This window comes from Scyliorhinus torazame, chromosome 16 (assembly GCF_047496885.1).
Source record: "Scyliorhinus torazame isolate Kashiwa2021f chromosome 16, sScyTor2.1, whole genome shotgun sequence".
Taxonomy (NCBI): Eukaryota; Metazoa; Chordata; class Chondrichthyes; order Carcharhiniformes; family Scyliorhinidae; genus Scyliorhinus; species Scyliorhinus torazame.
This window is the reverse complement of record NC_092722.1, coordinates 8,546,478-8,558,517: the sequence shown is the minus strand read 5'-3', so window position 1 is coordinate 8,558,517 and position 12,040 is coordinate 8,546,478. Positions and strand designations below refer to the sequence as shown.

Sequence of the window (12,040 nt, the reverse complement as noted above, 5' to 3'; positions counted from 1 at the left end):
GATCCAGTTCATATCGGGAGGGATCCTCCCCCTCCCCCAATAGTTTTGCCAGCATCGTGGCAAAATAGTCAAGTCGGCCTCGGTCCTTCAACTCTTTTTCGGGCAGCCCCACAATCCTCAAATTCTGTCGCCTGGATCTGTTTTCCAGGTCTTCCATTTTTCCTCGCAGATCCTTGTTAATGTCCATCACCTTCCGCATCTCCTTCCCCATCGAGGCAAGTTGATCACCGTACTGCAATAATATCTCCTCCACTTCCTTCAGCGCCTCCCCTTGCTCTCGCACCTCCGCCACTGCGCTCGCCACCGGGGAAATCGCCTCCTCCCCCAGCGCACTCAAAACCTCCCTCATCTCCTTCCTCACCGTCTCCATGCATTTCGCAAACTGCTTTTCGAATTCCGCAGCCATCACCTTAGTTATTCCTTTAGCCGTAAACACTGTGGCCTCCCCGGTGCTCCAGCCTCCATTTTCTGTACTGACCCTGCGGTGACCTTTCCACTCCCCAACGGACTTTCAGCCGCTTTTTTCACGGCCGTTTTTTTGCTGGTCTTCAACGTTCTTCTCCTCTGTGCTGTCTCCCGACTTTTACTGCCTTCGCTGGCCCTAGGACCGGGCGTTAACCCCCGACAATGCCGTTCCCGAATGGGAGCCCTCCAACGCGCGGCTGCCTCCCGCCCGCCGTCACCGGAAGTCTGATTACTTATATTTTTAAAATCTCTAATGGTTTCTGTCAGTGTTGCTATTCGGGCAGCGCGGTAGCACAGTGGCTAGCACTGTTGCTTCACAGTGCCAGGGACCTGGGTTCGATTCCTGGCTTGGGTCACTGTCTGTGCGGAGTCTACACGTCTCCCCCCCCCCCCAATGTCTGCGTGGGTTTCCTCCGGGTGCTCCGGTTTCCTTCCGCAAGTCCCAAAAGACATGCTTGTTGGGTGAATTGGAGATTCTGAATTCTCCCTCGGTGTACCCGAACAGGTGCTGTAACGTGGCGACTAGGGGATTTTCACAGTAACTTCATTCCAGTGTTGCTTGTGACATTAATAAAGATTATTATTATTCCAGTTGGATTTCTGTGGATTTCATCTTATTTCCCAGTTTTGTAGGGAATATATGTCAGGGGGGAAAAAAGTATGAAATATTTATTTTGCCAAGATCAGCGCCATATGTACTTTTGACTAAGAACTATTAATAATGTGTGTTGAACTGTTGATTTTGCAGGGTATATTAAGAAATCTGAGAAGATAAACTATAGCAAAGACCGGCAGTTCAAGCTTGCAGTAACTGCTTATGACTGTGGAAAGAAGCGTTCGACAGAAGATGTTCTTGTTAAGATAAACATTAAACCTACATGCAAACCTGGCTGGCAAGGTAAAAAAATTAACATGAAAATAATTGAAGTTGCTTGTTTTACATTTTGACATCACAACTGTTAATCATTAAACATCTGTGCTTTAACTTGTATTAAACTTCCTATTGAATGTAAGATTTTACAATATAAAATAGCCCTTTCTGAAATATAATGAGTATCTACCTCAACTGGATTATGAAGTCAAGATGGCAATACTGGAATTGAAGCAATAAAGTACGACAAAAGTGCTATTGTACATTTTTGTGATGGTAATGATGCCTCTGGCAGCTCAATATTCAAGGCCGTTGATGTGTTTATTATAAAGGCTGGAGCAAAAGAATTGAATATGAACCTGGCACTGGAAGCTTGGCATTGTTTCCGGCTATGCGTCTGGAGACATGTGATGAACCTATTACATCCATTCAGACAGTGGTTGAATTGGAAACAAGTCATATTGGCAAAGGATGTGACAGGGACACTTACTCCGAAAAATCACTTCACAGACTATGTGGTAAGGCTTTTATTAACTATCTGTACAAAGGTGTACAATCATTAAAATGCTAATCTTCCCATCTTTGTCGGAATAGATGCTTTGCTGAACAGCTCGGTTCCCATGGTTTTACTGCAAGTAACAATTTTGTTTTAATCCTCCAGTTATTGTTTTAGGCCATGTGAATTTCTCCTTTGCAGCCAAAAGAACACTGTCTAGCAAACTTGACCTCCAAAGGTACATCCTTACACAATCTGTAGTGTAGTTTGTTTACTTTGAAATGCAGCCGTATTGATAAAAGCAAAGCTGCTGCCCACTCATAATACAAGTATTTTAATTGCAAACACCAAATATTCATAGAAAATAGGAGCCGGAGGAGGCCATTCAGCCCTCCGAGCATGCTCTGCCATTCATTATGATCATGGTGACCACCCAACTCAATAGCCTGATCCTGCCTCTTTTGCTCTCTCCTCGCTCCTCCTCTCTCCTCCCTCCTCTCTCCTCCCTCCGCTCTCCTCCCTCCGCTCTCCTCCCTCCGCTCTCCTCCCTCCGCTCTCCTCCCTCCGCTCTCCTCCCTCCGCTCTCCTCCCTCCGCTCTCCTCCCTCCGCTCTCCTCCCTCCGCTCTCCTCCCTCCGCTCTCCTCCCTCCGCTCTCCTCCCTCCGCTCTCCTCCCTCCGCTCTCCTCCCTCCGCTCTCCTCCCTCCGCTCTCCTCCCTCCGCTCTCCTCCCTCCGCTCTCCTCCCTCCGCTCTCCTCCCTCCGCTCTCCTCCCTCCGCTCTCCTCCCTCCGCTCTCCTCCCTCCGCTCTCCTCCCTCCGCTCTCCTCCCTCCGCTCTCCTCCCTCCGCTCTCCTCCCTCCGCTCTCCTCCCTCCGCTCTCCTCCCTCCGCTCTCCTCCCTCCGCTCTCCTCCCTCCGCTCTCCTCCCTCCGCTCTCCTCCCTCCGCTCTCCTCCCTCCGCTCTCCTCCCTCCGCTCTCCTCCCTCCGCTCTCCTCCCTCCGCTCTCCTCCCTCCGCTCTCCTCCCTCCGCTCTCCTCCCTCCGCTCTCCTCCCTCCGCTCTCCTCCCTCCGCTCTCCTCCCTCCGCTCTCCTCCCTCCGCTCTCCTCCCTCCGCTCTCCTCCCTCCGCTCTCCTCCCTCCGCTCTCCTCCCTCCGCTCTCCTCCCTCCGCTCTCCTCCCTCCGCTCTCCTCCCTCCGCTCTCCTCCCTCCGCTCTCCTCCCTCCGCTCTCCTCCCTCCGCTCTCCTCCCTCCGCTCTCCTCCCTCCGCTCTCCTCCCTCCGCTCTCCTCCCTCCGCTCTCCTCCCTCCGCTCTCCTCCCTCCGCTCTCCTCCCTCCGCTCTCCTCCCTCCGCTCTCCTCCCTCCGCTCTCCTCCCTCCGCTCTCCTCCCTCTGCTCCCCCCCCAAAAAGCACAATAACGCCTATACTTCCTCAGGAAACTAAGGAAATTCGGCATGTCCACATTGACTCTTACCAACTTTTACAGATGCACCATAGAAAGCATCCTATCGGGCTGCATCACAGCCTGGTATGGCAACTGCTTGGCCCAGGACCGCAAGAAACTTCAGAGAGTCGTGAACACCGCCCAGTCCATCTCACGAACCTGACTCCATCTACACCTCCTGCTGCCTGGGGAAAGCGGGCAGCATAATCAAAGATCCCTCCCACCCGGCTTACTCACACTTCCATCGGGCAGGAGATACAGAAGTCTGAGAGAACGCACGAACAGACTCAAAAACAGCTTCTTCCCCACTGTCACCAGACTCCTAAATGACCCTATTATGGACTGACCTCATTAACACTACAGCCTGTATGCTTCATCCGATGCCAGTACTTGTGTAGTTACATTGTATATGTTGTGTTGCCCTATTATGTATTTTCTTTTATTCCCTTTTCTTCTCATGTACTTAAAAATACTTTTCACTGTACCTCTGTACATGTGACAAAAAACAAATCCAATCCAATCCACCCCCCCCCCCCCCCCCCCCCATATCCTTTGATCCCCTTAACCCTAAACGCTATATCTAAATGCTTCTTTAAAAAAAAAAAATTTAGAGTACCCAATTCATGTTTTCCAATTAAGGGGCAATTTAGTGTGGCCAATCCACCTTGCCTGTACATTTTTTTGGGTTGTGGGGGCGAAACCCACGCAAACACTGGGAGAATGTGCAAACTCCACACGGACAGTGATCCAGAGCCAGGATTGAACCTGGGACCTCGGCGCCGTGAGGCAGCAGGGCTAACTCACTGCGCCACCGTGCTGCCCTCTATCTAAATGCTCCTTGCAAACATGCAATATTTTGGAATCAATTACTTCCTGTGATGACTAATTCTACAGGCCGACCACGATCTGGCTGAAGAAATTTCTCCTCATCTTTGTCTTAAATTCCTCATATCCTCAGACTGTAGTTCTGCACACCCCCAGGGGCTGGTTTAGCACAGTTGGCTAAACAGCTGGCTTGCAATGCAGAACAATGCCAGCAGCGCGGGTTCAATTCCCGTACCGGCTTCCCTGAACAGGTGCCAGAATGTGGCGACTAGTGGCTTTTCACAGTAACTTCATTGAAGCCTACTTGTGACGAGCTATTATTATTATATTCCCCCTTCCCCTTCTGAACTCCAGCTAATACAATACTAACCGACTCAATCTCTCCTCATAGCCTTTTTCTGCCATCCCAGGGTCTGGTAAACCTTCGCTGCACCCTCTAGAGCAAGAACATCTGTCCTCCGATAAGGAGACCAAAACTGCACACCATATCCCAGGTGTGATCTTTACAGGGCCTTGTAAAATTGCAGCAATTTTGCATCCCTGCTCCTGTACCTGAAAATCTCGCTATGAAGGCCAACATACCATTTGCCTTCTTTACCGCCTGCGGCACCTGCATGCTTACCTTTAGCAACTGGTGTATGAGGGCACCTAGGTCTCATTGCACATTTCTCCACTAACCCCCCCCCCCCATTTATGATCATTCCGATAATTTTCCTGCTTTTGCTACCAAAGTGGATAACCTCGCATTTATTCAAATTATACCACATCTGCCATTCATTTTCCCACTTAGCCATTCAGCAAAGGTGGCGCAATGGTTAGCACTGCTGCATCACGGCGTCGAGGACTCTGGTTCGATCCCGACTCCGGGTCACAGGCCTTGTGGAGTTTGCACATTCTCCCCACCTCTGCATGGGTCTCCACACCCCAAAGATGCGCTGCGTAGGTGGAATGGTCACGCTAAGTTGCCCCTTAAATTAAAATTTTTAAAAAACTATTCACCAAAGATGGACATTTAATGTATGTAAAAGAGTGAACTTGCCAAAGGAAAGTTATACAATTATCCCATTTTTGTTTATGGTAGCATGATTTCAAATGTTCAAAAGTTTCTACTGTCGACCAGCATTTTGCTAACTTAATTTGGTACTCAACCAATTCTTTGTGCTGATTGTCTTTGCAAGGTTGTTGTGACTTGTAGCATGAGTCACATTTGCCTAGAATAAAGTTTGTTAATATTCTACATTTCTGCAGTTCTAGGTATTAGTAAATGTAAGTTGGTTAGTTTAATTTGAACCCATCACACATTTTGCCTTATTCTTTAAGCTTTCTACTGATGTATTTTTTTAGAATTTAAAAAGGGTGGTGTAATATAGAAAGCTTGTGGACTTTTGCAAGGTTGAGGAAATTTATAACTGAAATGTGATAGATGTCACAACAAATTTTTAGTTCTGTATTGTTCGTACGGCTAACTGCTAAATATTGGTATTACTACTCAAAACATTTAAAACACTCATTAAGATAACTTTTTAAATTCATATATGGGTGTTGCTAGCAGGGCCAGCAGTTATTGCCATTGAAAAAAATTTGAACCACGACAGACTGTCATTAAAAACATGGTTACAGCGCTGTTGGAAGAGAATTCCAGGTGTTTGACCTAGTGATGAAGGAACGACAATGCAAATAATAGATTGGGAAATGCTCACATACGAAGGGACCTGGGTGTCCTTGTACAGCAGTCATTGAAAGCAAGCAAGCAGTTGGGAAGTCAAATGGTATGATGGCCTTTGTTGCAAGAGGACCGAGTACAGCAACAAAGATGTCTTACTGGAGCTGTACAAGGCTTTGGTGAGACCACACCTGGAGTATTGAGTGTAGTTTTCGTCTCTTCTAAGAAAGAATATACTTGCCAGAGAGGGAGGGCAGTGAAGGTTCACCAGACTGATTCCTGGATGGCAGGATTGTCATACGAGGAGAGATGGGGTTGACTGGGCATGTGTTTGGTGTTTAGAAGAATGAGTGGTGATCTAATTGAAACATAAGATTCCGACAGGGCTGGACAGACTGGATGCAGGGTTGTTTCCTCTTGCTGGAGGCGTCTAAAACAAATGATAGCAGTCTCAGGGTCCAGGGCAGGCTGCATAGGACTGAGACGAGGAGGAACTTCACTCAGTGTGGTGTGGCCAAATCACTGTAGATTTCTGGATTCTGAAAGTGTCGAGCCTATGGGGAGAGCGCAGGAGTGTTGATATGGAGCAGGGTTTTCCAATCTTTTCCAGTCACAACCCTTTTGACCTCCCAGGAGTCCCGACAAGCCCCAAGAAACATTCTTAGTGGAAATCTTTTGAGAGAAGCTGTAGATTTGCGAGGTGCTGCTCAAGAAGCTATATCGAGCTGCTGCAGGCTATCTTGTTAATGGTATACACTGCAGCCATATTGCACCAGTGGGTCTATTTAATGTGTCATTACTAATGATTAGTGTCAGTATAAGCCTTGTTTGTGTCTCGATAATGCATCTAATTTCAGTTCTTGATTTCAGGTGCTGCTTCTGGTACAATTGATCTCCTCCCTTCACCAAGTAGCAATACAAATTGGACAATTGGTCTTCCCACTGATAATGGCCATGACAGTGATCAAGTTTTCGAATTCAACGGCACTCAAGCTGTGAAAATCCCAGAAGGTGTTCTGACAACAAATCTAAAAGAACCATTTACAATTTCTGTGTGGATGCGACATGGACCTGTTTCTAGCATTCATGGGGAAAAGGAAACCATCCTTTGCAACTCTGACAAAAGAGGTATGCATGAGTTTATTATGAAATTCTCCAAACTTCTGCCATTTCTACTTTAAGACCCTCATTAGAAGAGGTCAGCATAAGTTTGGTCAGAGATAGATTTTAATGAGGGTCTTTGACTTTGCTTCCTTTAGCTTGATAACTTTTGTTTCTGTGAAGCCACATGGGATGTTTACTTTTGTTAAGGAATTTGAGAAATGAATGATGTTAAAAGGTCCCATGAAAATGCTAAGAGATGTCAGTTAAAGAGGAAAATCAGTGGTTCCAAGCACATTTGATTAATACTTTGTATTTCTTTTAATCTAAAAAGACAATTAAATTCAACAGCTTATGCTCATGGATGGAATCAATCATCACACTCAGACCATTAAGGTTGGGGTGAAACGGTTAAAATCATGGGAACAGCTGTGATAATCTAAAAACAAACTTGAGATTGAAAGCACATGTGGACAGGATTTTGGGAATCAGGACGATTCCTTGCCTGGTGACCTGCTTTTGTAGCCATGATAGTTATATGGCCACTCCCGTTCAGTTTCTGGTCAATGGTTGCCCCTACAGGATGTTGCTATTGGGGGATTCAGTCATGGTAATGCCATTGAATGTCAAAGGGGTCATGGTTAGATTCTCCTGAATTGCAGCAGGAACGAAGATATCAGAGAGCTGATCGAGCATTTCTCCAAACACCAGTACCAAGCCAAGGAGGCCAACTACAAGGGAATTGGACCAGCTCTTCCTCTTCCTGGATGACATCGGGCACAAAAATAACGGGCTGCAGCTAAATTTAAAAAAATTCTCTAAGATGGCAGCGGAGAGTGGCGACTCTCTCGAGCTCTCTCTTACAGATCTCTTCCTACATATTTTGAAATGAAAATTGCTTATTGTCACAAGTGGGCTTCAAATGAAGTTACTGTGAAAAGCTCCTAGTCGTCACATTCCGTCAACTGTTCAGGGAAGCTGGTACGGGAATTGAACCGTGCTGCTGGCCTGCCTTGGTCTGCTTTACAAGCCAACTGTTTAGCCCACTGTGCTAAACCAGCCCCAGTATTTTATAACTGACATTGTATGTTCTACAATTAATTATTATCGTATGTTCTATGCATTCATGTATGGGGTGATCTGCCAGGACTGTAAGCAGAACACTACTCTTCATTGTACTTCCGTGCACATGACAGTAAATAAATCTAATGTTACTAAAGTTGGGCTGGCATTGCAGATGCTAGAACCTGGTCATAATCACTTGGGAGTGAAGTAGATACTGTGAACGTCAAGACTGAATTTCTGAAGTTGAGTTAAAATATATTTTTCTGCCGAGAATGTTGGTGAGTTCCTCTTGTTCTAATGTTAATTAGCTGTTCGAGATGAAAATTAAAATAATGTCTTTCTGGCATGACATTTGCATAGTTACTTCATCTGGTATTTTAGTCTTGCATTAAGATGGGGTTCTCTTCAATAAATCATCAATTCCATTCATCATTCACAGCCCCTAAACTAGAGGATAAAGCAAGATTTGATGTCGCACTATCTTCTACACCTCAGTATTTCACAGGGTTGTTTCATTGAATTAGCAGTTGATAATGGTCTCTGCATCATTGTGCTAAGGAAGTACAGTTGCTATCTGGTGACCTCTGCTGGAAAGTCTGTGTATGCCTGCTGAGAGCAGGAGCATGCCAGTTTGCTGCGATGCCTTCCAGGTGCACAAATGAGTAACTGTTCACTAGTTTCTAATACAATTCTATGTAAACAAATTTAATCACCTGCCTGTCATATCAAAGATTGCAATTAACAGCATGCTATTCTACAATTTTCTAAACTCCTAATTTACAATTCGTTATAACCTGAAGTGGGAATAAGTAGTCAACTGCTGGAGCCAAGTAGTTTAATTGTATTCATCTGAGACTAATACTTTTTGATCAAATGTAGTTGCAAATCCGAAATCAACTTGAGTTTACCAACCGGATCCTCTTATGCCACACACCAGTTGAACGTTTTCCCCCTCACAGCAACATAGCAGAGACTGGTGAATTAGAGGATTAGTTTGTCTGTTTGCTCTCCAGCCTGTTGTTTGCTCTGTTATGATCGGGACAGGGTGGGGGCAAATGGCTCCCCTCTTTCCCCTCCCCTCCTGGTTTGTCTGCAGCAGATTTATTTTGAAAAGGATATACTTGCTAACTTTACATCTTGTGATCATAAAAGAACCAATCGGACAGGTTTCCCTGTGTTAAACAGAAAGAGGTTAGTAAGTGATTAGGAAGGCCAATGGAATGTTTTTTAAAAAGAATTATTTTCTTACAAACATTTATCAAAACAGGCCCCCACCCCACACGACAGCCACCCCACACGACAGCCAATGGAGTGTTGTTGTTCATCGCAAGGAAAATTAAATATTGAAGTAGGGATGTTTTTGCTGCAGTTCCTGTTGAGACCACGTCTGGCGTAGTCTGTACAGTTTTGGTCCCATTTAAGAAAGGATATAAATGCATTAGTAGCAGTTCAGAGAAGATTCACGCGACTGATAGCTGAAATTATGGGGGTCATCTTATGAGGGAAGGTTGGACAGGCTGGGCCTGTATCCATTGGAGTTTAGAAACATGAGAGGTGATCTTCTTGAAATGTGCAAGATCCTGAGGTTCTTGACAGTGATTCTGAGCGGATGTTCCCCTTGTGGGAGAGACTAGAACTAGGGGACAACGTTTAAAAAATATGGGTCTCAAATTTAAGATCGAGATGAAGAGAAACCTGTTCTGAGGGTCATGAATCTTTGGAACTCTCTCCCCCAGAGAGCTGTGGAGGCAGGATTATTTAATATTTTAAAGGGAGATTCTCGAATAACAAGGGAATCAGAGGTAATCCGAGATAGGAGTGTGAAGTTGAGGCAACAGTCAGTTCAGCCAGATAAAAGATGTCGAAGGCTAATTTGGCTGTTCTCCAGAAGATGGTAGTGCTGGTTTGAATTACTGTTTAAAAAGTCTGTCTGCAGAAGGGGCATCCTTGAATGGTCACAGTCAGCAAATTGTGTTTAAAGGTTGTTGGGAGGAAGGAAGGATCCCAATTTGGTCTTGCTGATGTCTCCACTGCTTGTCCTCTTTCTGCAGAGAAAGCAGAATCTTGAACATAAAGGTTGGACCAGTCGCATGACTGGTGATTCAAACATCGCTCTCATTCTCTCCCTCGCCTGCCCTGGCACCCAATATTGCATGGCTCCCATTAATCAGGTGCCTGGGTTTATCCTGTTGAGCATCCTAGTCTGTTGTCTTGATGCTTTGCTATTAGGGACAGAATAAGTGGCTCATTCAACCGCCCAAGGCTATTATTAGATGGGTCTTTGCAGACAAAGTGTCTCCATCTCGGATTTTAGTGTGGAAAGTTGGGAGTCATCCTTTGTTGTCTACTCAAAGTCACACTTTTAGTCTGTTTTAAATAGTCCTTTTGTTAAACTTCAATTTGGGTTTTCTAGCCAGAAAACCTTGGCATAATGCAAGTTTTTATGACCGTTCCAAATGCTATCTTTAACAGGAATTAAAATAGATTTTGGGACCTAATATTTAATGATTTAATTTGTTTAAAAACCATCTTGCAGGAATGAATCGGCATCACTACTCCCTTTATGTGCACAACTGTCGTCTGGTTTTCCTCTTCCGTCAAAATCCTTCAGAGAATGAGAACTTTCGACCTGCAGAGTTCCATTGGAAACTAGATCAGGTTTGGCAAACCTTTATATGACTACATGTACATTTGTCGAGTGTGAATAACACCCTGGTCAAATAGTTAAAGCTGCAGTGGTGCAATTCTATTATTCACAGTTGTATTTTTAACAAGTGGAACCTCTGTTTCATTATGCAGCAGCTGTGTGCTACACAGAACCTCAAATGCACTTACAAATCTTGAAAAGCATGTGTTTTTCTTGTGCAATAGTAGAACAATGAAAAGGCACACTTATGCTCTCCCCAGTTTGGGTGACAGGCCATAAGATAGAGGAGCTCAAGAATCTATCTATTCCTGTCTTAAAGACACTGTGACTTAGTTTCTACAGCCTTCTGCGTCAATGAGCTCCACAGATTCGCCATCCGCTGGCTGAAGAAATTCCTCCTCATCTCAGTTTTAAAGGATCGTCCCTTCAGTCTGAGGCTGTGCCCTCGGATTCTAGCTTCTACTAGTGGAAACATCCTCTCCACGTCCCCTCTATCTAGGCCTCTCCGTATTCTGTAAGTTTCAATTAGATCATTCCCCCTCCCGCATGCTTCCTTCTGAACTCCATCGAGTACAGACCCAGAATCCTCAACCACTCCTCGTGTGACAAGTTCTTCATTCCGGAGATAATTTTGTGAACCTTCTCCAAGGCCAGCACATATTCCTTAGATATGGGAACAAAAACTGCTCTCAATATTCCAAATGGGGCCAGACCCGAGCCTTGTACAGCCTAAACAGTGCATCCCTGTTATTGTATTCTAACCCTCTCGACATGAATGCTAACATTGCATTTGCCTTTCTAACTGCCAACTGAACCTGCACGTTAACCTTGAGAATCCTGAACTGTGACTCCCAAGTCCCTTTGTGCCTCTGAATTCCAAAGCCTTTTCCCATTTAGAAAATAGTCTATGCCTCTATTCTTCCTGCCAAAGTGCACCTCACACTTGTCCACATTGTATTCCATCTGCCACTTCTTTATCCACTCTCCTAGCTTGTCCCCAAGTCCTTCTGTGGCCTCCCTGCTTCCTCCACATAATCTGAATCTGGCCGTCTACATATTTTTGTATCATCTGCAAACTTAAAAAAAAAAAATTTTTTTTTAAAATATTTGCGTACCCAATTTTTTTTTTTTCAACTAAGGGACAATTTAGCATGGCCAATCCACCTACCCTGCGCATCTTTTGGGTTGTGGTGGTGAAACCCACGCCGACACGGGGAGAATGTACAAACTCCACACGGACAGTGGGCTGTGATCGAACCTAGGTCCTCGGCGCCGTAATCTGCAGACTTGACAATAATGCCCTCCGTTCCTCCTTCCAGATCGTTAATATATATATCATGAATAGTTTTGGCCCCTGCGTAACACCACTAGTCACCGGCTGCCATTCTGAAAAAGACCTCTCCCCACTCTATGCCTTCCAGTCAGCCAATTCTCCATTTATGCCAATACCTTGCCCCTAACACC

At 45.3% G+C, this 12,040-nt stretch overlaps 1 protein-coding gene across 4 annotated transcripts in view; it reads left to right on the top strand.

Annotated features, from left to right (window-relative positions):
- clstn1 (calsyntenin 1) overlaps positions 1 to 12,040 on the top strand; it is a 130,063-nt gene that overhangs the window by 68,956 nt on the left and 49,067 nt on the right. For all 4 annotated transcript variants that reach the window (XM_072477901.1, XM_072477899.1, XM_072477900.1 and 1 more), the window contains 4 exons: positions 1,214 to 1,363; positions 1,669 to 1,854; positions 6,634 to 6,891; positions 10,466 to 10,587. In XM_072477901.1, coding sequence (XP_072334002.1) covers positions 1,214 to 1,363; positions 1,669 to 1,854; positions 6,634 to 6,891; positions 10,466 to 10,587 — 716 coding nt within the window. The remainder of the gene's footprint in view (positions 1 to 1,213; positions 1,364 to 1,668; positions 1,855 to 6,633; positions 6,892 to 10,465; positions 10,588 to 12,040) is intronic.